General features: G+C 32.4%; 1 protein-coding gene across 1 annotated transcript in view; it reads left to right on the top strand.

Annotated features, from left to right (window-relative positions):
* Positions 1-3,862: 3,862 nt before the first annotated feature.
* Positions 3,863-27,509, top strand: part of LOC127732904 (uncharacterized) — a 29,378-nt gene continuing 5,731 nt past the window's right edge. Inside the window, exons 1-11 of the mRNA XM_052242112.1 lie at positions 3,863-3,970; positions 10,255-10,748; positions 11,876-12,131; positions 13,049-13,220; positions 13,705-14,051; positions 14,746-14,848; positions 15,889-16,001; positions 18,054-18,213; positions 21,373-21,560; positions 22,701-22,837; positions 23,712-23,775. Of these exons, the coding sequence (XP_052098072.1) occupies positions 10,276-10,748; positions 11,876-12,131; positions 13,049-13,220; positions 13,705-14,051; positions 14,746-14,848; positions 15,889-16,001; positions 18,054-18,213; positions 21,373-21,560; positions 22,701-22,837; positions 23,712-23,775 (2,013 nt within the window). The 5' untranslated portion in view covers positions 3,863-3,970; positions 10,255-10,275. The remainder of the gene's footprint in view (positions 3,971-10,254; positions 10,749-11,875; positions 12,132-13,048; positions 13,221-13,704; positions 14,052-14,745; positions 14,849-15,888; positions 16,002-18,053; positions 18,214-21,372; positions 21,561-22,700; positions 22,838-23,711; positions 23,776-27,509) is intronic.

The following is a 27,509-nucleotide window of genomic DNA, read 5'->3' as shown; positions in this document are numbered from 1 at the left end:
CTTGTACTTGTACACCGTTTTCTTTTCAAATCTTGATTTGCAAGTCGAAACACATATAAAATGTCAGCTTTTCTTTGTTGGGTTGTTTGGAATCTCTAAATGGTCTAAAGTATACAATGATAAGAGTTATTGGCTTTGAAACAGTGAATCTGCGAGCCCGAGAGAAGACACAAGAAATGTTCAAGTGAAAAACAGGACGGCAAAAAGTCTAAGCATTCAAGTTCAGGATGAAGGAGCACAAACCAAAAATAAATACATGTATATACCGTTGTTCGCATAGAGGGTAAAATGATTAGACTGTATAGACTAATATTACTAGATTTCTTTTGATTATTTGTGTTGTTGAGTTGCTGTCTCATTGACGTGTACTGCACATCTCATTTAACTCATATTTCTAATCACGTGAGCTTAAGCTGAAAAGCATGACAGTTCACTGTAGACTCGTAAAATTTGTAAAGACTATAGATACTAGTAGGTGTAAGTTAAGACTGAGATAACCGAATGTACTTCCTCTGATATATGATACTAATTTTATTATAACATATAATGATAAATTTTAATACAAAAGATAAAATCAATTACAAAAGTTAACAGTTACAGATTACCATCGGTTAAGACCGAGTGTGTTTCTTAGTCCACATACAGGCATCAATAATTCTTGAAAGATTTCACGATCATTTTGTTCAAGTAATTTCCAAAAGTATGATTCTGAGGACAATACTTGACAGTGTGAGCGTTATCTCCATTAGAACCACACACCGGACAAGTGTACTTCCTAAGAACTGGACATAATACTTTTCCATTAGGGTCTTTCAGGACATGACTGTTATAAACTGGAGACGATTCCTTATTGTTCTTACAAAACACACAGAAAGTCTTTATTTTCTTCCTATTTTTCCTGGGTATGGTAGGTTGAATAATATGTTGTACTGGATTACGTATTATTCGATCCTGCATTTGGTAACGGTCAAATTCATCTAAATCACATTCTTTGCCATTTAATCTAAATTCTTCAAGCGCACCAGAACTAACTTCATCGATATCTTTCACATGGAAACAGTCAGGAACTGGATTCGTGACTCTTTTATTTGAATACGTTTCACTTTTGCTCCAGACTAAAGTGTAATCCTTAGTAAAACTGCAGAATTGTTCGTTAGAGCCATTCCAATGATTTCTGAGATTTAAAGTTTCCATAACGGCAAGGCTTTGCAGTATGCCAAGAAAGATGCGTTGTGACTGCATATGAATTTACGGTATTCCCAACTTTCTATTTTGGGGTAATTTGACCATAACCTACAGTTGCAAAATACTCTTGTCCCACTTTACACGGAATGATAATTTATTGTTTTTTTCTCCAAAGTTTTTGATTGAGGTGAGCTTGGGGGATCCATATATATATTAAATTACGTTAAGTGTATTCAAAGAAGTTCGATTATCCATAGAATACTTATAATACCCATTATGTTTACGTGAAAAAGTAAACATTTGCTGCGACAAAGTTGTCTGATTTCTGTCACAAAAAGTGCAGTCCTCCTTGAAATTCCCTCTTTGCTGGTGATATTTGACCAAACTGTTTATCAAATGACACATTTACAGGTTGTTTATTGCATTAATTTTATTTCGTTGTAGAAATGAACGTTGACAGAGATGCTGAGGTTCGTTAAGTTTTTATCTGGAGATAAATTAAACAGAACATTTTCCCTGATTTACGGATGTTACCACTGTTTATATTCTGTGTTGTACGTTGGAATGCAAGGTTAACCATAAAAATGTCCAAATTGTCAAGATGATACGATTGCAAAACAAATATATTGTTCCGTAATTTTAGATTTTCTTGACTAACAATATTGCAATGGAGATACGTTTTTGTAAACGTTGTTTTTTATGTTTATTTTGATTAATTTATCTGAAACACTCGAAGCAAAAGGTTGGGACAGCCGATGGTAACTTTCATAACGAAAATGTTCTAAAAGAATAGCCTAATTCGTCATCCTTCTATTTCTCTGTCAGTCTAAATATAATAATCTTAAAAGCTAATTTGGAAGGAGGCAATGTTGTAACGAATTAAAAACTTGATTTTTGGGGGTCAGTGTTACATGCTTGTATTGTTTATTTTTGTTATTTACTAACAATCCTATTGTTTAAATTTGTACACTGATACTTGAAAAGTCTTCTTTTTCTAAAGTTTACTTAAACATGATTTCCTTTCGTGTATTGACAGTAAAAGAACCATAGCGTATACTAATAGGACGGGTAAAATTTAATAACAAATACCAGGCTTATAAGTAGGTACGCCACAATGTCTTTCGTTTACATAAGACTGGAGTCAAACTGTTGGAAGGCCAAACCAATTACGAATATGAAGAGCATTCAAAAATCAAAATTTCCAGAAGATGGCGCCAAAATCCGACTACGGTCTTTATATCTTGGGGTAATAAATCCTTAATGTTTCGAATAACATTAAATTTAAAGAAAATGGCCGTTTCGATGTTTATATCGAGAATGCATTTTTGGGACTCTGTGTCATGTTTACGACTTAAGATGTCCAAATCCGGGCATTCGTGGTAGATTACCCCCGCCTCCGACAAATCCATCCCTTTAGCTCTAACGAATGTTATTGTAGCGTAAAGCACAAGAACAAGGTAAAAAGAAAAAAAAACACATACATTATGAACTGATCAATCAATTAAATAAAAATAACACTTTAATTACAATGAATATACTCTTTCTTTTTGTTGAACTCTCGGGGAGGGGCTTTTGTCTGGCATCCAGTATCACTGCATGAAAGGCATTTCATACAATGTTCAGGGCGAGAACTTGCAAATTAAAAATAAATACAATAGTTATGTCGTGTAATAGAGGCCGTACGGGATGAAGGTCGGGGAAAATTGGATTGCCACTGGAAAATAAGGGTATATTAGATAGGGACAGAATTTTGCCTTCAAAAAGGCACCTACGTGCCCCTCAAGGAGTTGTTTCAGACCCATGTGACCATATTTCTATTCCGTAGTCACCCAGTGAGGGTTGTTGAAAAGATACAAGCTTTGCATATCAAATTAAGAACCGATGAAACCACCCGATTATTTTGTTTAAAGAATTTAGGTTGAAGATGAATGAAAGAATGTCAATTGTGTTTGGTTATATAAATGTCAATTTTGGACTACCACGGGAAAATGAGGGTATATTGGATAGGGACAGACATTCTGTCTTGCCAACAGGACACCTACGGACCCCCAAAGGAGTTGTTGCAGAACTACATGACCATATTTCTATTCCCCAGACACCCTGAAGGTTGTTAAAAAAATCGATGCAAGCTTTACATATCAAATTAAGAACCGATGAAACCACCAATTTAGGTTGGGAGTGTATGAAAACAGAGATATATAATACAATTGTATTAGGCTCTGATCAAAGCAAAGCAGGTCACATATGTTTGGTGATATAATGTCACGGCAATCTTCATAGTTTTTTTATCAACATTTTAAAGAGGGGCGTAAAGGTAAAAAAAAAAGGGGGGGGGTATCTGCACGGAAGAACGCGAAATAAAATTGCCATTCCACGATGAACGAGCAATTAAAAATGTCTTGCACGTTGATGTTTTTATCGATTTCACGAAACACGGCTAATAACGAACCTTCTTCACGGCTGCACGTGAAATAAAAATGGCAAAACACGTTGCACGAAAATAACCCTTTACCACCCTCTTTAAAGAGCTTTCCAGCTTTTTGTTACATGCGATATCCTTGTCATTTTGTTTAAAGTGGGACTAATAGAATTTCCTGTAATAGTCCCAGGTTTTAGTCTATCTTGGTCATAGAAATACAGAAAAAATGTATTTGTTTCAGAAAAACATCCTGACGTGGTTTGGTGTATTAGTATAGAAGCTTCCGGGTATAATATATCACATGCATGGAGCGTCATTGGATACAAACAAGGAAGTAGTTTATAATATACGACTGACAATTTAACTGTAAGTTGATTTGGACGGGTGTTTAAATAAGCTAAAACATTCAGACTGGGCGTTGTGGCTAGATACTTTGCGACTGAAAAGTTATCCAAATATCCCAAATATATAATTAGCCATAACCTTTCCGTGTTCAGTGTGTTGCAACTAATTTTTTATTGTATTGTTTCAGGGACAGTCTATAAAGTTAGTAAAGACTGTCCCTGATTGTTTAGACACTTGTCTTTTTGAAAACTGATTGTTTGATGTTGTGTGTGTCGTTAACTTTCTGCTTCATTGATAAGCTAGCAGGGGCTGATCCAGGATTTTAGGTTAGGGAGGCACAAACTTAAATTTTAAACTTAAAATTTGAGGTTAAATTATCGAAATATTCTTCTTTTAAGCTGAGGACAACCCATGCTTTGCAAATTTTAGGGGGGGGCACGCCTCAGCCTGAATCCGCCCCTGGCTAGTTCTTGACTTGTCAACTACACTTTGTTCTTAGACTTATTCTTATTAGCATAGCACTAAATACAAGCAGATTCCAGTTTATTTCATTATACACCACATCTCCTTTTATCAAGTTTTGCATATATATATCTTCAGTTTATTTAAAGCTACTGCCAAAAGAAATGTAAACTTGTAACTGCCAGCAGAAAAAAATTGGTAGGTAGATTAAATTTTTTTTGGGGGGGGCCCGGGGGGGGAAATATTTTACATAGACTATTATTTATGGAAATGTTTTTGAATTTAACTGTTTCGTTAATAAATATTGAGGGTTAAGAATAAGACTAAGGATAAGAATTTTGTTAGCTTAAAATCCAAACATTAGGATTGTTACTAAAGAAAACCATACAAATAACAAACGATAGACAGAAAACAATACAAACATGAAGCATTGAGAAAAGAAAAATGTTAATATTTATTACAATACTATTTTGGTAGATATGTAGTCTAGAAACAGAACTATGTATGTGCTTTGCCTAAAATATCTATTTCTGACTACATTTAATAGCTGAATTGAGCTATAAAAAATTATCTCCCTTTGCAATTTTTTGAATTAATTTTCAAATCTCATGCATTTTGAAAAAGGGGGGGGGGGGAGGTTCCAACCCCCGTAAACCCCATGAAACGTTCACATAATAAAAAAAAAAAAAAAAAAAAAAAAGATACAAAAATTAAAAAAAAGGGGGGTTCCAACCCCCAGAACTCCCCTTGTTCTGCCAATGCATCTCACTTTTTATTTGGAAATGCAATCTAAAACTTTTGAAGACAAAATAAATATTATTTCAGCAATACTTCAATCCTTAAATTTCATTGCTTAATCCTTTTATCCAAATTAATGTACATATATTTTAGATAAAATTGAGTTCACTAGCATTGATAGGGGAAGTAACTCTGGAAAAAGAAATCATTCAACTGGCACAAAAATCAGAAATTTAGTACTTTAGTTGCAAAATGTTATTACAGAAAATAAGAATTGTTCATAGGAAAAAAATACTTTTATGTCATTTATTTTGCTCACCTATCCCATAGGTCAAGTGAGAGCTTTTGCAATGACTTTGCATTGGTTGGTTGTCATTGTTCATCTATCGTCCATTAACTTTTGCAAAAATCTTCACCTAAGGAATTACTAGACCTAATTGAACCAAACTTTGCCACAACCATCTTTGAGGTACCTAGTTTGAAAATATGTCTGATGTTCTGCCAGGCAACCAACATGGCTGCAAAGGATAAAAAATAGAACAGAGGGGTAAAAATGCAAGTATTGTCTATTAATTTAAAAACTGTTATATAGACAGAGAAAATTTAACATGGTCAAAAATATTTTTGTCAATTTCTACATACAGTCTAATTTGACCAAAATTGTCATACAAGTCGGTATAGGAGTTATCTTGAAAATTGTAATAGATAGAGAGAAACTTTGAAAATGCAAATATGATCAGCAAATAATTCCACATGGTTGAAATTGTCAGTCGATTTCTTACAGGCGTTATTGCCCTCAAATGAAGATTTTTAGAATTTTTGTGTGTTTATGCCTATTATCTTTAAAACTATAAAAGATAGAGAGAAACTTTACAAGTGAAAATGTTAAGCAGGGCTAGAACTACAAATTTGTCATGAAGGCTTAAATTGTCAGTCAACTCCTTGTAGGAGTTATTGCCGTTAAATGATATATTTTTTTAACCCCTTTTGTAAATTTTTGGTGAAACTATAGTAGATAGAGAGAAACTGTAAACAGAAAAAAATTATCAGCAATACAAGATCAACAAAAAAAAAGATTTAGTCATGGATTGTATTCTAGTCTACAATATTTGAAAGTGGCCATTGTAGTAGATGCACATAGATCAAGGTGAGGCTCTAAAGAATCTTTGGTGTACTTTCCTTTTATTTGATTGGCTGATTTTATTGGTCATTTGTAGTCAAGTAAACATGTAACTTGGGGTATAAAACTGTGGCTAATTTGGTTTGAAAACAGCTGATTGAGGTTTCCATTGAAAGGGAGTACCACTTACCAGCTAAATATTGTAGCTTGTAGTTGATCTTATATGACAAGGTAGTACTAATATATGACAAGGTAGTACTAATATATGACAAGGTAGTACTAATATATGACAAGGTAGTTGATCTTATATGACAAGGTACCAGTACTAATAGGAACAAAAAGAAATGTTGAGTAATATGTCAATGAAACAAAAACCAGTCAATACTGTAAATTCAGAAATTATTGCGAAGTTTTTATTATTGCGACAAATGCGACAGAGTTGTAAACGCAATAATTTAAACTCGCATTTTGAAATATTTTATATGAACTAAACAGGATTTTTCTCAAACTCGTAAAAATTAAAATCGCATTTAAGTCTAAAATGACAAAATCGCAATAATAAATGCACGCAATAATTTCTGAATTTACAGTACTTGTTAACTAAAATGTGCATATAATGGATACTAATAGATAACCTCAAACAATAGCTTCAAGTTAGTTATTATACATTGTATCATTTGCATGACAAGAAAAATAAGATTTCCAAGTGTAGATAAAATAAATTCATTAGAGACAACCAAATATCATACACCAATGGGAAATAGCAAATGCATGCATCTAAATAGAGGTCAGTCAATTTAAAACGTATCTACTTATATCAGATACGTTGACGTTAGCGTATCTGGAGATATATATTTATAAATTTTGACTTGGATGGAGAGTTGTCTCATTGGCACTCATACCACATCTTCTTATATCTATATACAACAAAACACAATATTTGGTCCAGAGTTTAAGTCTATGTTGCAAATCAAAACTCTTTAGTCTCTTTATTTCATGAAAACATATAGCTAAAACAATTATAGTTTTACTTGATTGGCAAAGGTGGTGTTTTGCGAAAAGGGGGCGGGGGGTTTCTATCATTAGGCTAACATAGGCATGTGAAAAAACAATAGATATGGGGCAATGGCACGAAGACAGTAAAAATTACCAAATGCAACACAGAAAAAAAGACATCCTATGCATGCCTGGCCATTGCGTTTCAATAGCAAAGTTCTACAAATCGTTCTATTTTACTTTCTCACACTTTTATTCATTAACTTAAAGTACTTTTGGTTTTGACATAATGGACTTGATATTGGGGGCCAAATAAATCACTTACCATGCCTTCCTTTTGTGATCTCTCCCTTTTTTTTTTATTTTATGCTTTATTTATGGTTTTTACCATTTCCGGTCAGGAGCTGAGTTTGCTTCATTTTTTTATCTTGCATTACTTTATATTTAGAAATGTACCATTTGGAAATCTTAAGTTTATTACTTGAACCTCTACATTCTTTGTGGCTCAAAATAAGGTGCACACGATTCGGTTATGTTCCAGGCACGAGATTATCAAACTTGGACATTTATATTTGTTACACACTGTCATGCACACATAGTGCCACGTACCTCGTTAGCGCAGCTCCTACACATATTCAAAGATATTTCACTCAAGGATAGTACCACATATATTTTTAGTACATCCTTAGATACATATACGTCAATGCACCAGATACGATTTGATACATTTTAAATTGACCGACCTCTACTATAAATTTACAAATAGTTAAGAGTTGTCATAAACAATGATAGCCGAGATTAAATTCTGTTTCTTGTATATATGATTCAGGGTTAGTTTGATCCCCTAATTTCAATATAGGTGTCATACATCATAAACACCAGTATGTGGGTGTATTAGGGACCCATTTAGGGGACAGTGACCAAAGTTGTCATTTGTCACTATAAATATTTATGTCAAAAGACCTTTTAAACCATTCCTAGATGGGACAGACTTTTAAACATTTGAATAACATATGGAGAATTTTGTGTTATTATAAGTCGACCTCCACTTGTTTGGAAGGTGCGCTCGACTCTGATCTTAAATGACTAGGATTGCCAGTTTTCCTGCAGAAGGTCAATATAGTTCTCTCTTGGTGCCACCTAGCATCTACGAATACAAATTGACCACCACAATATAACCAATCTACTGATTATGGTGTTCAACACTATCAATCAATTGTAATGGATGTGATTTGATAGTCTCCCTTTAATTGTTTCAAATTAGTATTTGCTTAATTAAATGTTTTTTTTGTGTTTAATTGGATCTAGACAGGCTAAACACAAAGTAGCTTTATTAATTTAACTATAAAAGTTTTCAAATTTAATATCACTTTATATATTTGACAGATATTCATTTGTTCAATATTTCTTCAACACCATATCTATTATTTATATCTTACCACCTTTCTGTATATATAGCTCGCAGGAACCATTGTTTGAGGGGCCTGATGGGGGGGTCTCATCACAATTCACGAGTTGATTTTTTTGTCAATCATGATTCACAGAAAATAAATTTCCATGATCACGGATCACAAAAATATAAAAAAAAAATAAAAATGTAGAAAAACAGATCACGATAGCAAAAATGCGCCGATCACGAAGAACGAAAATAACCCATCAGGCCCCTCATTGTTTCCACTGAGTTTATTTTCAGCAACTACATTGGCATTATTTTGATACAATATTAAATGTATACCAGTAAAATTGCATTTTCTTTTAAACTAAGTTTTTGAACAACTATTTTATTTGAATTCATTTGACTTGAAATACTTTTCTTTTCCATTTAGTTTGCAAGCTTTTACTATTTCATTACATTTCATTTTTTAACTTAACTTTTGAAATACTGTTCTTATTTATTTATTATGTTTTACTTGATTTTTGTTCATTTGTAAATAAAATGTTTAGTTCTATTGAATTATGTCTCTGTTCAGCCAAAATCTGATATCAGGTATCCCGAGGATCGAATAGGGACGAAGTACTAGCCACTACACGTCCCGGGAGGTTTCGTCACTGACCCCCTCCTGTTACACAATCAAAAGAATGAGGTTGTATAACATTACTGGGCACAGTATGACCTTCAACAATGAGCAAAACCCATACTGTATAGAAATCTCTAAAAAGGCCCTAGAATGACGGAATGTTAAACAATTCAAAAGAGAACACCAAAGGTCTGATTTATGCTAAAAACAAATAAAAAACGAATAATTAATTACAGGTTTCTGATTTAGGACAGGCATGCAAAGAATCTGGCAGGTTGCAATTGAACATGTTTCTGAGCAATCAACCCTCCCCTATTGTGGGACAGTGGTGTATTAGCACAATATAAGAATATGAAAACTAAAAAAATCAGTTGAAAAAGGCTTGACTCATTAGATTGGCATTAAGCACACAAAAAAACTAACAAAAAGACAAAAAACACAAGAGTAATCACAATTCCTGAAAGCAAGTTTGTAATAGTTCATAAGTTAAACTTGAACTTAACAATGACCCATGAAAAGATCCCATGGGTATATGGTGCTCTTTGAATAACTCATTTGCCTCCCATTAAAGCTAAATATTGGGTGCTCCTTGAATAACCCATATGTTCTATATATAGTGTATCTAGATTAATTTGTTTTTACTGTGGATCAAAAAATATTCGTGGAATACCAATTTCCATTGATTTAGTATGTATATGTAAACTACAAATTTAAATGTTCAACGTGTTACAAATTTTATATAGATATATATAGATTTTTATTATGCATACTTGGTAAAACCTCAAAATCAAATATCCATGAAAGTATGTTTTCCTCAATCCATGAAAATTGGTATCCACGAAAAACAAATGAATCCACAGTATGCTAAATGTAAAGACTCAATATAAGATCCTATGGTGCTTATACCTTCTTCTCAAACAGATTTTCTTTGCACTTTTTTTCCTTGATCATGCCTTAATTTCCTATTACAGATCATATGGACAATTTCCCATATGGGTGCTGCATGTAGCTCAGAGCCAGAGTATAAACATATTCCACATTCAGCTGTCATAGAAACACTCCATCCGTCAGATTTACAACAAAATCCTGCAATAGTACTGCAAAAGCCTCATGTAGATAAGAAAGTAAAATTTGACCAAGATACAGAGAAAAAGGAAAAGTTAGATACTGCACCAAAAATGGATAGAATAACTCCTGGTAAAGCTCCTCCTAAAAGGACAATTTCTGTCCTGAAACAGATGGGAGATGATGAACGATTGAAGAGAAATCCTGAAATAAAGGAATTCTTGACAGATTTCATCAATGTTCGTGTGTACATAGAAAAAATCCTCAATAAAGATGAGTGTGTGGATGATGAGTATGAAGAATTACATAAAATGTTAACAGAAAAGATCATTGAACCTTTCAATAAACAGACGAAGGATGAGGGCAGATTATTAATGGGGGATCATCTAGCTAAAATTGGGTAAGTTACTGATATAAAATACATCCAATATTGTTAGAAATACCACATTTATACAGCTAATCTTTGTATGTATAAGAGTGTATAAATCATCCTTTTTATGTACACAGGTTTTTATGTACACAGGTTTCAGGTTTTTATGTACACAGGTTTTTATGTACACAGGTTGTAAGCTTCTGTTACCTCTTTATCTTATACTTGTTAATGTACAGTTAGACTTTATTGTGTAATTTTGAAATTGTTTCTAGCCTTTGGACATGGCAGAGATGCTTTGAGAATCAAGAAGAAAGTGATGCGTTTATAATAGAAAAAAATAGATTGGATCATCCACTTTCCGTTGGGTAGAAATGTCAGTAAAATGTTAAATTTCAGGAAACTATAAAGTAAAGTTATGTTCTAGCAACACAATTTTAAATAGATCATCTTTCATTAAGATACCAATTCAGCAAAGTATTAATGGGGCATTCTGAACTGTTCAATTTTTGTTCAGTTGGACTCGATTAGATTTACCCTTTATTGTACTATACAAAATATAACAAGTATATATAACTTGTTGTGTAAATATCTCAGATAAGATAATAGTTATAATTAACTAATCAGGGTTCAAAGATTGATCAAGATTGTAAAAAGTTGGTATTATGTATCTCAGAGCACACATATTTTATAGTGAAAGTTTAAAAATTGTTTGAATTGATGTCATTTCATTGTTCTATTTTGCCATGGAGACTGAAATGATAAATTATAAAGCAGTAAAAATTCTTCTTCTATGCTGTTGGACTAGTCATGGCGAAAAATTGATTTGATAAGTTCTAGCTGGACTCACTTAAAAAATTCCTTAGTGAGAACCCTGAAATAATGTCTGAAAAAGGTGGTCACACAATATCTCCTTTCATTCCATAATAAGAGTTCCTAACTTTCAAAAGTAAAACAGGTACATTGTATGCCATTTAGAAAAGCTGCTGTGTTTGGTAATAATACAAAATCTTTACTCTCAGTATAAACCAAAACTCATTATCTTGAATTGCCTCAACAAGTTTGTCCCCACTTTTTACCCCAGTAATTCATAAATATTTTCCCTGTGGTGGATACCTCATTTGTTTAAAATAAGTGTTATTCTTTTTTATTTTTAGTTTTGTGAAGCCATTAGTAGAATTATATGATAAAATTTTAGAGGAGCATGATATACATGAAGGTATTTCTCCAAGTCTTGATGATGATGATGGTGAACAACAATATTATATAGCTATTGTAGATATAAGATCAATACTATGGAACTTCTCTGATACCAGTAAAGACTTTGGAATGTCTATTGCTCAAAATACAGATTTTTTTCAATCTATAGTCAAGGACTTGAAAATTACTTTTAAAGAAGGACTGGAAAATTTGGTAAGTTTAAGAATATGTTTATAAACTTTTTTAACACAACCACCATGATGAGTGCCTGCTTGTAGCTTCTGTTGTAAAATATTGCAACATACTAAATATGCATAGATATTTAAAATACTTAGGATTCATTTATTTTCATGGATACCAATTTTTGTCGACATATTGGTTGTCGCCATAAACAAAATGATAATTAAAAGTGTAATTTTCTGTGATGTACAATTTTTTGGGTATTTAAGAAATAATTCATGGGGGCTTGAATTTATCGTGATTTTACCACGGGTTGGCCCTTTATGCTAAAATTTTACAACGTGACAGTGAGGGGTAAAATATCAGCATAAAGGATCAACCCGCGGTAAAATCAATATAAGCCCCCATGAATTATTTCTATTCTAATAGGACAAAGACAGCAATTCTTTTGGATCGAAGCGCTCTATGTGAAGGGAAATGTGTGCTGTTCCTGTAATTGAACACAATATTAATATTGACGTAAACGACGAAGAAAATTGAATAAGTGACATTCTTAAACGATACACAATAACATACTTAGACAGATTTGGATGAATTTATTTGACTATCTTACTTTCATTTAAGAAGATATGGACATTATACAAATTCTTACCATCGTTTATGTATGTTTTCATGTTTTGACGACTTTCAGATCTCGTAAAAACCTTGCATTCTTACGTCATCGTTCAATGACGTCATTTACACCATCTGACGCGAGGTAAATCATTCATAAAAAGCATACGAAGTGGGAGTAGGATTGGAACAGCTGACATATGAATATATTTGAATTTTACCACAGGTGTGTACTCCAAGCGTTTGAAGGACGTCATATTAGAATTTCTATTATCTTTTTTTTTATGTTTGTATTGTAAAAGCAATTCAGTGGTTATCCATGGTACTTTCTATTTCAGTCAGCAGAAGAATTCTCCTTTAATTCAGCTGTAGCCATAACAACAAACTGTGGACGAGCTGGAGTACAAAAGTCAAATTTCAAAGTAGAGGTCATCAAAAAGGACAACTCCGAACCAGTTTATATCCACATGGTGGACGTTCTTACTCCATTCCTCAAGTCCAAAGAACAATGTATATATATTAATAACAACGAAACTTAAAAGTCAGATTCATTAGAACTAAAGTCTGGCAAACTGTACAAGTTGTGAAATGTACACACTATGTCGCAAGAGGCACATCACCCTCTAAAAAAGAAAGTTTGTAGTTGAAAAGTATAAACTTAAAATCATCTCATTTTGTACCAATATAGTTAAGTCTAAAAGTGGACAATAATGGCTGCTATATTATTAGATTTATTCAGCTGGAGTGCAGTATTTATATATTTAGTTTGTTAGGATATAAGTTTTCAATCCAGTATCATTTAGGATTAAAGATATACCCAGAACTTCAATTTTCAATATTCAAAAACTGAATTATTTTGTACCTCATGAAGAAACTTGTGCTCAGAAGATATTTTATAAATCATTTCATGTGTTAATATATATTTTAAAATTTACATACATTTTTTTCATTATTTATTGATATGATATATATATGATTATTCATTTATTTCTAGTTGTGAAATTAACCACCTTGTTGGCATTGTCCTACATGGTAAATGAAGATCAGAATAGGTTTTTAACTGCGGATCTGTCGTTGTTTGATTTCCTACTGGAGATGATCAAACTAGCCATGAAAGACAAGGACAGACGTTACTCTGGTTTCAGTGTTCATGAACTAGTTGAAGGACTCGCTGGTCTAGCTAAAAATGATGAGAATAAATTAAAGATAATGGAAAAGAAAGATACTTATCCTCTTCTGAAGAAATCCATTATGCAAAATAAAGCCGAACAAGAACAGTTAGCTGCAGTCAGGGCGGTATGGGAGTTATCTTTTGTTGAAAAGAACAAAAAGATTTTGGCTGTAAGTATTTGAATCAGACTTACTTGTGAATATATGTTTTAGTAGGAACAGTTTAATGATGTCAATTTGTCAAAGTCATCTTTTTTTTTTTTTAAAGATTCTGAAGTGTTGTTTTAAAACTACATTCTTTGATTGTTTAGAATAAGACCTGACATTTGTAAAAATGCAGTGATGGATCCAGGGATGTGTTCCGGGTTGGGACCCCCTTTTTTGTTTGACAACTAATGCTTTTGTATGGGGATATATGGTTGTAACCCACCCCCCTTTTTATTTGACTAGCATGTGTTGGAACCCCCTCTTTTAAAAATGGCTGGATCTGCACCTGAAACTGTTGACATTCATTTAGACTTTTAATTAATTTGACATGTAAGGGAAAAATCACTTTTTATGAGGTATAATTTTAATTCCAAATTTTTGTATATACAAATAAATTTACAAGAAATTTTATTTTTGACTGGTTTCAGCAAGAATATTCACTTGATTAGTATCCTTTAAGTAGTTCATGCAGGCATATAAAGTTGACTTAGTATGCTAAGTAGTACATTATATAAATTTTATTTCCCTGCTGTTACAATTGAAACTCTCGGAAATTAACATGCTCAATGATCTTTTTCATTCTCAAAGATAATGTAATATAGCAATATATTTGTGATTGCAGTTTTCAATGTTTATGATTTTTATTTTTTTAATTCAGAAAGATAAAGATCTGATGTCAAAATTAGAGAGTTTGCAAAAACATGATAATCAAGATATAGCTAATTCAGCAGGAAGAGCATTGTTTGTCATCAATCCTGATAGTGAGTTATCTTTCTATGTTTGTTATCAATCCTGACAGTGAGTAATCTTTCTATGTTTGTTATCAATCCTGACAGTGAGTTATCTTTCTATGTTTGTTATCAATCCTGACAGTGAGTTATCTTTTTTTGTTTGTTATCAATCCTGACAGTGAGTTATCTTTCTTTGTTTGTTATCAATTCTGACAGTGAGTTAACTTTCTATGTTTGTTATCAATCCTGACAGTGAGTTATTTTTCTATGTTTGTTATCAATCCTGACAGTGAGTTATCTTTTTATGTTTGTTATCAATCCTGACAGTGAGATATCTTTCTATGTTTGTTATCAATCCTGACAGTGAGTTATCTTTCTTTGTTTGTTATCAATTCTGACAGTGAGTTAACTTTCTATGTTTGTTATCAATCCTGACAGTGAGTTATCTTTCTGACGTGTAGTCAGTTCTTAATATTGTAAATCTCTTAAAATACCTTTGTCATTAGTGACTTAAACACAATGAAACATGCATATACCCGGTATACAATAACAAAACATTATTTCTATATTATAAAAATAAGGAGGTATGGTATGATTGATAATGAGAGATATATTCACCAAAGGATAGATGTAAGCAACTATAGGTCACCATACAGCTTTCATCAATGACCAAAACCATTACTGTATAGTCAGCTGTGAAGTCAGCCACAACATAACAAAATGTTAAACAATTTTAACAAGAAAACCAGTGACCTGATTTATGACAGAACAATAAACGAAAGTAAATATGACAACAGCAAATGACAACCACGGATTTACTTGGGACGGTCACATAAAAAATGAATTATCTCCCCTTCTTTGTCTTAAATTATGTTTTTTTTAAACTGTGTTATAGATCTTGTTGATGGATAAATATCTGGCTTAAAAAGATCTTGAAAATTACTTTCAATTTTTATTTTTAGAATTTATACAAATAATAAATATTGACTGGACACAAGTCTTGTTTACTAAATATATACCGCTGCTGTTGAGTTCGTCTGTTGAAATAATGTTTTTACTTCATTAATTAGATGAGAAAAATCTGATGAAATCAGTTGATGATTCTAAATCTAAGCTGGAACACCCTGAACAAGAACATATTATGATAAGTTACCAGTGGAGTAACCAGAAAACTATACTTCAGGTCAGTTATCTCCCCTTATCCTGAACAAGAATACATATTATGGTAAGTTATTAGTGGAGTAACCAGAAAACTATACTTTAGGTCAGTTATCTCCCTTTACCCTGAACAAGAATATATTATAAGTTACATCTGGAGTAACCAGAAAACTATACTTCAGGTCAGTTATCTCCCTTTATCCTGATATAGAACGTGTTATGATAAGTTACCAGTGGAGTAACCAGAAAACTATACTTTAGGTCAGTTATTTTCAATTATCCTGAACAAGAACATGTTATGATAAGTTACCAATGGAGTACCCAGAAAACTAACTTCAGGTCAGTTATCTCCCTTTATCCTGATATAGAACATGTTATGATAAGTTACCAGTGGAGTAACCAGAAATCTAAACTTCAGGTCAAGTGAGCTATTCTCATCATTTGTAGTCTGTAGTCCATAGTTGTCATTGTTCGTCATTGTTTGTTTACTTTTACCAAAATCTTCTACTCTGACCTACTGGGACAATTGGAACCATCTTGGCCACAATCATCATCAGGGTATTAAGTTTAAACAATGTGTCTGATGATCCAACCTGCAAATCTACATGGCAGACATTGCTAAAAATAAACATGACGGGTAAAAACAAAGTTTTGTTTATTATCTTAAAAACTGCTATAGATAAAGAATCATTTGACAGAAGCAGAACTGTTCAGAATATTGAGGTCTGCCAGACTCTGCCTACTATTCATTTACATCAAAACTACCAGACAACTTCTTATCTGAGTTATTGCCCTTAAATGACAATTTTTTCCCTTTTTTTTAGTTTTTACCTATTATCTTCACAAGTATAATAGATAGATAGAAACTTTAATTAGCATAAATGACCAGCAAGACTAGATCTACAAATAAGTAAACATGGCTCTAATCTTCATTCGACTATTCACATGAGTTATTGCCCTAAAATGGCAATTTTTACCAAAGTTTAGTCAAATATCTTGATAGAGAGAAACTTCAAATAGCAAATAATTATCAGCAAGATTTACAAATAAGTGAATTTTGCCATAAACATTGGTCAACTCCTTACTGGAGTTATCGCCCTTAAAGGACAATTTTTACCAATTTGTTGCATTATTGTCTTGAAAACTATTATAGATAAATAAAAATCTAAATAGTAAAAATGATTAGCAAGATCTACAAATAGGTCAACATGGCAAAAATTGTTAGTCAACTCCTTATAGCAGTTATTGCCTATAAATGACCTTTTTTACCAATTTTTTGTGTTTTTGTCTATTTTCTTTAAAACTATAATAGATAGATAGACCCTTTAAAAAGCAAAATTGATCAGCAGGCTAGATTATCAAATATGTCAATATGGCCGACATTGTCAGTCAACTACTTATAGCAGTAATTGCCATTAGATGATGATTTTTATCTCCTTTTGAGCTTTTGGCAAATACTCTAAAAGATAGAGAGAAACTGTAAACAGCTAAAATAATCAGCAAGACACAATCAACACATAGATCAACAACTCCAAATTGTCAGTCCACTTCTTGTAGGACATAATATTATTGCCCTTGAATAATGATTTTTTTTTTAAACCCTATAGCAGATAGAGAGAAACTGTAAATAAACAAACAAATATAACCAAAACAAAAGATAAATGGAAGAAGTTTTCCCAAGTCCAAAATTTTACATAAAACTAAAAATGATAGAAAGCTTATATAAGGTTTGAAATTGCTCATATGAGCATTATTATAGTTTTTTTTAACTCATATGAACTATCAAACTGCACATAAAAGCAATTTAATTTGTTTACAATTATTACTGGCATCTTATGGGAATCATATGTGCAACTTATAAGACTTTGTTATCATTTTCTGTATGGATTATGGGGTTGCTCTCGATCTGGATCAATGAAAAGATAGATATATGTCAGTATGGAATAGTGATATTAATGTGTATATATTTTCATACATTTTGAATTTCTTGTCTCACACAGTTATGGAGACTTTCTTGATTGAAACTCATTTGTAATAAGTAAGGATAAATAACTTAATACATAACATTGCTTTACAGATAAAGGACAAGTTAAGACAAAACAATTTCCCTGTATGGATAGATGTAGATTTCATGGAAGGTTCTATGCTTCAGATGATGGCTTCAGCTATAGAAAAGGCATCAGTGGTGTTAATTTGTTACTCAGAAAAATACAAGGACAGTAAAAACTGCAGAACAGGTTTGCAAGAAAAATTTCTGTCATTTAATAAAAAATACTTTTGTTGTCAAGTAATTTTGAATATGACTTTCTCAGAAAATCTAACACATGACTAAGTGGATGACAATTTTTTTAATGTCACCCTCTTGTATTAACCGATGAAAACTGGCAAAACAAAGCTCAATAATATAAAAGTCTGTGACTTTTGGTATGCATTTGATGGTTTGAAAAAAAAACGAAATTGTGTGAAAAATTTTTTAGATCCTTTGTTATAGATTGTTACCTCTAGAAAAAAAGCCTTGTCAACCTTTGCTTTGCCTAAATTATTTAAATATTTAATTGTAATCTAAGAGTCATTACTCAGGATTATTAAGGATGTATTCTTCTGATGTTTCAGTCTCGTTAAAATCTCGTTCTGGAATTATTTCCAAAATATGTAATACAAGTGGAAAATATCAATGATTATAAAAACATTATAATCAAACTAAACTCTGTGAAAAAATGTGTACTTACAATAAGTAGTTTTTGAGTAATAAAATTGTCAAATTTTATAACCAATCTGGTAAGTGTCATCAGACAAAATGTTGAGAAAATAGGTGAGGGTACAAAGAAATGATTTTACCAAAGATATGTACATCCCATTCCCATATCAGTTTTTTCTTTTCGAAATTCTAAGATATGTATTTTTTCAATCATTTATAATAAATAAGTTGAAATAATATGCTTTTTGTTCTAAAAAAAAACGAAAAATCCCAAATTTACAAATTGACAGCATGGTCAATTTGACACGAAAAAAAGCAACAAAATTTTATGAAACTTTCTAATATTAACACCAACCTTTAGTTTTTTTTAGTCAAACTTATTCAGATTTGGCCCACTTCTTTTTTAGTGAAAGTATGAAAATAAGTTTAATTATGAAGTTGTCATTTTTTCATGATAATAGCCCAAAAATGTGTAAAAATTGATGAAAAATGAGAAATTCATAAAAAATGGGTTTTTTCAAATGGCCGTAGCAAAAAAAGAAGTGCACCACCATATGATTTTTTATGCCCCCGCCATAGCGGAGGGGGCATTAAGTTTTACCCTTGTCCGTCTGTACGTCAGTACGCACGTCCCATAATTGATTTCCGTTCTCTAACTTTAGTTTGCCGCAACCAAATAATATGAAACTTATACACAATGCTAATAACCACAAAACACAGATCAAATTTGAATTTTGGTGGTGTCACTTTTACCGTTCTAGAGTTATGCCCCTTTCCAAATGGAAAAATTGCTAAATCTTTAGTTTCCGTTCTCTAACTTTAGTTTGCCTTATGAATGTTATACACAATGCTTATTACCTTAAAACACAGACCAAGTTTGAAATTTGGTGGCGTCACTTTTACCGTTCTAGAGTTATGCCCCTTTACAAATGGAAATATTGCTGAATTTTTCATTTCCTTTCTCTAACTTCAGTTTGCCTCAACCAAATGTTATGAAACCTATACACAATGCTTATTACCACAAAATACAAATCAAGTTTGAATTTTGGTGGTGTCACTTTTACCGTTTTAGAGTTATGTCTCTCTACAAATGGAAATATTGCTGAATTTTTCATTTCCGTTCTCTAACCTTAGTTTGCCTCAATCAAATGTTATGAAACTTATGCACAATGCTAATTACCACAAAACACAGATCAAGTTCGAATATTGGTGGCGTCACTTTTACAGACCTTCCTGTTATGTCCCTTTACAACATAATATGCAAGCTGGGCATCTTCGTGTCCCATGGACACATTCACCATTTATTCTTCATCAATTACTTTCTTACAGTCATATAAACCCAAAAATCAGGTTAAGAAAAAAAAGTTTAATATTAAAAATTTTTGTCTCCTCAGAGGTGTACATCCTTAAGAAAATCATTTATTTGAGAGAGCAGTAGATTATATTTATTTTTCTTATCAGTTTATTCATAACTATTGCAAAAATAAGATATTTATGTTAAACTAAAACTTGAATACCATTCTAATCAAATGTACAATTTTTAATAATATAAAGAGGTAAAACTAAGGGGCATATATGGAATTATGACAAAAAAAATAAAACTTGCTGATTTAACATGTTAAGTCTTATGCTGATTTAACATGTAAGTAGCATGCCGATTTAATATGTTAAGTAGCATTTCATTTGATATGAAAAGAAGTATGCTGATTTAACATGTAAAGTAGCATGTCTATTTAATATGTAAAGTAGCATGCTGATTTAACATGTAAAGGAGCATACCTATTTCATATGTTAAGTAGCATGCCCATTTAACATGTAAAGTAGCATGCTGATTTAACTTTGTAAAGTATCATGCCTGTTTAACATGTAAAGTAGCATGCCTACTTACTATGTAAAGTAGCATGCCAATTTAACATGTAAAGGAGCATGCTCATTTAACATGTAAAGTGGCATTCAGATTTCACATGTAAAGTAGCATGCCTATTGAATATGTTAAGAAGCATGCCTTTTTAATATGTACATGCCGATTTTACATGTTAAGTAGCTTGTCTATTTAATATGTAAAGTAGCATGCTGATTTAACTTGTAAAGTAGCATGCCTATTTAACATGTAAGTAGTATGTTGATTTAACTTTGTAAAGTAGCATGTCGATTTAATATGTAAAGTAGCAAGCCTATTTAATATGTAAAGTAGCATGCCTATTTATATAGATAAGAAGGTGTGATATGAGTGCCAATGAGACAACTCTCCAAGTCTCGATGTATAAAAGTTAACAATTATAGGTCAAAGTACCGCCTTCAACAGAGAGCCTTACCTCACACCAAACAGCAAGCTATAAAGGCCCCAAAATGACTAGTGTTAAACAATTCAAACAGGAAAACCAATGGTCTAATTTATATACAAAACAAGAAACGAGAAACACCTATGAACCACACCAACAAACGACAACCACTGAACAACAGGCTCCTTTAATATGTAAAGTAGCATGCCAATTTCATATGTAAAGTAGCATACCCATTTAATATGTAAAGTAGTTTTCCAATCTATTATGTAAAGTAGCATGCCGATTTAACATGTAAAATAGTATGCTAATTTAATATGTAAAGAAGCTTGCCAATTTAACATGTAAAGCAGATTGTATATTTAACATGTAAAAAAAGTGCTGATTTATCATGTAAAGAACTTTTTGTTTTGTAGAGGCAGAGTATGCTTTTGCTCGAGACAAAATGATAATTCCTGTTTTATTACAAAACAGATACAGACCTGACGGCTGGCTTGGTATCCTTATTGGATCTAAGAAATTCTATGATTTTAGTGGCAAATATGATTTTGAAAAAAAGTTTCTGGAATTGAGAGGTGAACTAGAAGGACAGTTGTTACAAAAGGTATAATTTTCATCATGTAATATCCCACTTCACGGTTATTGTAGCCATATTGAATAAGGGGCAGATTTTTTGAATGGAGGTGGAAATAGTAAGAAAATACTTTACATGTTATAAAATGGAGAGTCTGTCTGCGTACCCATATCTATTAAGAGAATACTATGCTCCAATCTTGCGTACACAAACAAATCTTATGTAGATTTTAAAAATACATAGATCTGTTACAGAAGGCTAAATTTCCCCACTATACTAATCACTCCTCTTTTCCGATAGTAATTAAAATTTATAAGCCCCTTATTCACTTGTTCTCATGTTAAATATGCATAATAGTGCAGCTATAAAAGGATAAATTCTGTGTCCTTACCAAATTTTCCATATTTTCTCCAGCTGCAGTAATAACCACCTATAGTGATAAGTTTATTAGTCCCTTATTATATTGCATTTAAAACAACTACCATGGTTTCAGTCATTGAAATTTGTACTGGTTTTAATGGAAAATAACCTTTCTATGTAGCGTCTTGAACGATTGGATGAATGTTGGGTTATTTTTGTCCAAGCCTATTTACAAAGTAAACTACAACCTTACAGCAATTGGTTACAGTCATGACTGGAAATGCAATAACTATTGATCATGACTGTTTCGATATTAAATGGGTTATACTCTCAATGATTTACTTAAAAATCTGAAAAGTTGCTTCTAATAAACAAATTTACTTCTACATAGACATGTGACATGAAAAACATTTAAAATAAAGTTTATGTAACCCACTTCACTTAAGCATTACCAACCACCAACACACTTTGGCATAGTTATCAACAAGATAGCATCACAATGCCACCATTGTACTCCAGCATCACAATGCCACCATTGTACTCCAGCATCAAACCATTGCACTTCAGTGTGACCATCATGGTTCGGAGTATTATTGTGGTTCAGAGAACCATCACTGTTCAAAGTCCTACATATATATGTCTAAACTTTTGTGCAAGGATACTGATATGCTGGGGTTGGTTGTTTTCTTTAGACTGATATATATTTATATAGTTATGTAGTCATGAGTTTACTGATGTACATGATAATATTCTTTTATAAAGCAAATAAACTGTTAAATAAAATGTTTTCAAGAATTTAATTAATTACAGAAAAGACAGCCTGCAATAATGAAGGATTTAGTGAATCAAGTAGTGAACGACTATGAGGATGTGACAAGAGAAATAGGTGTATTAAGCTGGACAAAACAGGACTTAGAAAACTGGTTAAAACAAAATCAATTAGAAGCGTAAGTTTCTTTGTAAGGGAATGATCATTTGATTCTAAGGTAGAGGGGCCTGGCAAATTTGGTGAGGTCAGAATATTCATTTCCAACTTTAAGGCAGCCAGATTATTTATTTTCACCCAGACGAGGTGTACTTCCCTTTGAATCAGCCAATGAAAATACTTCTGAAAAATGAAAGTACCGGTAACTCTTTATAATTTTCATGGATCTGAAGTAGCTGAGGGCAATAGTTGAATCCGAGGTAACAATAAACTTACCATTCCAATGACAATTATCTGATTGTAAATATGCATTCCAATAACAAGCAGGCAATTGTAAGTTTAAAGCTTTATTATTTTCAAAACAACAGAATAAATTCAACAACAGAACAAAAATTTCAGTGAATTCATTTGATCTGTCATTACTTTAGCAGTTTGGACGACTGATTTTTGTGTTTTTGGCATCCTTGTCCTTAATTAATCCTTCCAGATCTCCATCGGAAAGCAACGCAAAACGCCCTGACTGCATGAACTATGATCCTGTCATCTGATGCGACTTGGTGTGTGTTCTAACGACTCAGAAATAGGCTTTTATAATTGAGATGAATTCCGATAGTCCCAAATGAATTGTTAAAAACCCGTAGCTGCAGTGGAAATTCTGCGAAATGTAATGACGCTTGCGGTCAAATAGTTTCATCAAGGGCAAATAGTTGGAAACTATTGACCGGTCAAATACTTCAACACTTGCAATTTGAAAAATAGTGAAAATATTGGGTACTTACTTCATATAAAAAAATGATAACTGAGGTATAATAACTGTAGCTATTATATACCATTGTAAATGTGCAATATTATAACATAAATGGCTACTAATTATTATCATATGTTTTATTTCTTAGGTTTTCTAGCCTTCACTCACTGACAGGTGAACAAATTGGATTCTTGTATAAATTATTTAGAAGGGTAAGATATATGAAATGTCTTAATAAATGATTTTGAAGGGTAAGCTATATAAAATGTACGGTATGAATTATTTGGAGGGGTAAGCTATATAAAATGTACGGTATGAATTATTTGGAAGGTTAAGCTATATAAAATGTACGGTATGAATTATTTGGAGGGGTAAGCTATATAAAATGTATGGTATAAATTATTTTGAAGGGTAAGCTATATAAAGTGTATGGTATAAATTATTAAGAAGTGTAAGCTATATAAAATGTACGGTATAAATTATTTTAGAAGGGTAAGCTATATAAAATGTATGGTATAAATTATTTAAAGGGGTAAGCTATATAAAATGTACAGTATACTCCTAACAACAACCATAATAGCCCTATTTCTCGTATCAAACATAAGCTAAAAGAACTTGCCAAGGAATTTGTTTTTGTCCCGGCTGATAAGTCTGCTAACAATATCATTATTGTTTGACGTAAATTTTACATTGAGGTTCTGAAAAAGGAAATCACGAATTCACCAACATACAAAACTCCTTACAAATATAGATTTATTTCGTCTTCAAGCCATTGTTCCACTACTAAACTATCTATTCTACTTACTAGTACACTTGGTACAATCAAAAACCTGGTAATAAATTGTTCAAATAAGGCCTTTGAAAATAGTGGAATTAATTACTTTTGGAGTGTCAAAAATTCGTTGGAAGTACTTGATAAATTGCATGCTTATAGTGGTGATTTCCAATCTGTTCAAAGTTTTGATTTTTCTACCCAGTATACAACTTTGCCTCATAATCTTATTAAGAATAAATTCACACACCTGATTAAATGGGCATTTAAAAAGTTAGAATGCGAATATATATGTTCAAACTCTTTTAGGTCATTTTTTAGTAACAACAAATAAAAGAACTTTGTCAATTGGACCTGCTTTGATACTATAACTGCCCCTGAATTTTTACTAGATAAAATTTTTGTTCGCTATGGAGATTCCTTATATCGTCAAGTTATTGGAATTCCCATGGGGACTAACTGTGCACCACTTATTGCGGACCTGTTTCTGTATTATTATGAGTTACAATTTATGACTAAAATCAACAAAGACCCATCGAAACAACATCTAATTCAAAAATTTTATAACACTTTTAGATATTTAGATGATATATTGGCTCTCAATAATGACGACTTCAGTATGTACACTAAAGAGATTTATCCTGCCAAGATGACCTTAAATAAAGCTAATACTAACAATGAACACTGCCCTTTCCTGGATCTTGATATCTATATCTTTAACGGGAAGCTTAATACCAAAATTTATGACAAAAGAGATGATTTTTCATTTCCTATTGTTAATTATCCATTTTTAGATGGTGACGTTCCCTTGTCACCATCTTATGATGTTTATATATCGCAACTTGTTCGATTCGCTTGTGTATGTAACAACGTATTTGATTTTTACGAAAGAAATTTCTGTATTACTATAAAAAAAAATTACACCAGGGTTTTCGATATCACAAATTAGTCAAAACATTTACTAAATTTTATCATCGGTACAAGGACATCATTCGGAAATATAAATTAACATGCAGACATCTCATAAGTTCAGGTATTTCTCATCCAATTTTTTATAGTAATATTCTTTACAAATCACAAAAATGTCGGCATTCACCTCAAAAGCTAACCATTCTTTAAACAGACTTATTCAGAAGGGATATAGTTACAATACTGTTGTCATATTTTGGTATTAATATTGATTCACTCATAGGGTCTTTGCATCAGAAATAAACACATTTATTCTAAAACCAATTGTTGGCATGATACGGGTTATGTTCTTCTCATATGTTTTATGATGGCATGATACTAAACCCCTAACGGGAGGGATTGTACTTGATTTTCATAGGATGAAGACATAATCTTTCAATCAGTTTTAATTGAGGTCTGAAGCTGGTATATCAGTAACTGCTAGTAGTCCTTTGTTAATTTATGTATCGTTGTCATTTTGCTTAGTTACCTATTCTGACATCGGACTCAGACTTCTTTTAAACTGAGTTTTACTGTGCATATCGCTGTGTTTTCTTTATTCTACATTGGCTAGAGGTATAGGGGGAGGGTTGAGATCTCACAAAACATGTTTAACTCCGCCGCATTTTTGCGCCTGTCCCAAGTCAGGAGCCTCTGGCCTTTGTTAGTCTTGTATGTTTTTTAATTTTAGTTCATTTATATGTTTTGGAGTTTAGTATGACGTCCATTTTCACTGAACTAGTACACATTTTTATTTAGGGGCCAGCTGAGGACCACTTCCGGGTGCGGGATTTTCTCCCTGCGTTGAAGAAACAATGGTGGCCTTCGGCTGTTATCTGCTCTTTGGCCGGGTTGTTGTCTCTTTGACATATTCCCCATTTCCATTCTCAATTTTAGTATAAATTATTTAGAGTGGTTAGCTATATAAAATGTACGGTATAAATTATCAAGAGTGGTAAGCTATATAAAATTATGGTATAAATTATTTAGAGGGGTAAGCTATATAAAATGTACAGTATAAATTATTTAGAGGGGTAAGCTATATAAAATGTACAGACTCTTTAAATAAAGTATTTATTATTATTATTATATTATTATAAACTAGGTATTCTACTATTGAACTAACTATTAACCCTTTAGCCCCAATCCCGCCTGTAGGCGTGATGGCGACAACCATTCTTTGATAGCCCGTATGACCCTCCATACCTTTTTTGAACTGCCCCAGCTGAACTGTCATGATAGCAGGGACTTCAACCAAGCAGTTCATGGTCCATAAACTCTTCTCAGATATCTGTTCATGAAAATATGGCACTTTGAAAGCGGTTTAAGAATTCAAAATCTGAAAAACGTGAAAAGTAGCCAAAATCAGGTGGAGGTGGTCATCTTTTGATGGCCACTACGTAACTGGTAGTGACTGTAGGTATAAACTATTATCATAAATGCATGCAGAGGTGGTACAGGAACACAACGAGGTATAATATGGCCAATAGGAATCTAGTCTGTAAAATCTAGGTCACCGTTTTGTAAAAACGGACATTTAGGCAGACCTGACTTGACAATAATAATTCCCCAGCAAGACACTCAAGTCCAATATACTCCCAGTTAGCATGAATGGACTGCTGTAACTATAGGGTAATACTTGAATGACAAAGAAAAACAGTCTGGTCAATGTTCACCTCTCAAGGTCGTTTTAAAATCGGAAAATAGACAGAAAATTAACATTTTTCAGTGGGGGTGGGTTCAAACCCACAAGAAAATATTCCACCTCCAATCCCACCCCCACCCATGCCATCCGCCGGAAAATTAACATTTTTCAGTAGGGGTGGGTTCAAACCCATGAGAAAATATTCCACCTCCCACCTCACCCCCCACCCATGCCATCTGCCCCCCAAATCTCAATACATAGTTTAATAGATGAGCACCAGTTACAGCATCAAGAGTCTGCTAATTTGCATATAATTTGCATATGATTGCAAATTTTTGAAAATGCCTGATTTTCCAGAAATCTCTTGAGGGCGAATGAGTTAAAAGATGGGTACATTAAGCCATGTAGTTAAGTTAGTACTAATTTTGTAGATTTTTAAACTGCTGTATAAAACTTTCTTCACATGGCAATATTAACTCACATAAAATCTCCTATTAGGTGGAATTGTTGTACATGGACTTCACTACCCTTGAACGAATCAGGTCTATTTTCAATTCTTTTGGCAGTTCCCTGGACACAAT

This window comes from Mytilus californianus, unplaced genomic scaffold, assembly GCF_021869535.1.
Source record: "Mytilus californianus isolate M0D057914Y unplaced genomic scaffold, xbMytCali1.0.p SCAF_3, whole genome shotgun sequence".
NCBI lineage: Eukaryota > Metazoa > Mollusca > Bivalvia > Mytilida > Mytilidae > Mytilus > Mytilus californianus.
The sequence above is the reverse complement of the archived record's forward strand: the minus strand, read 5'-3'. Positions and strand labels throughout refer to the sequence as shown.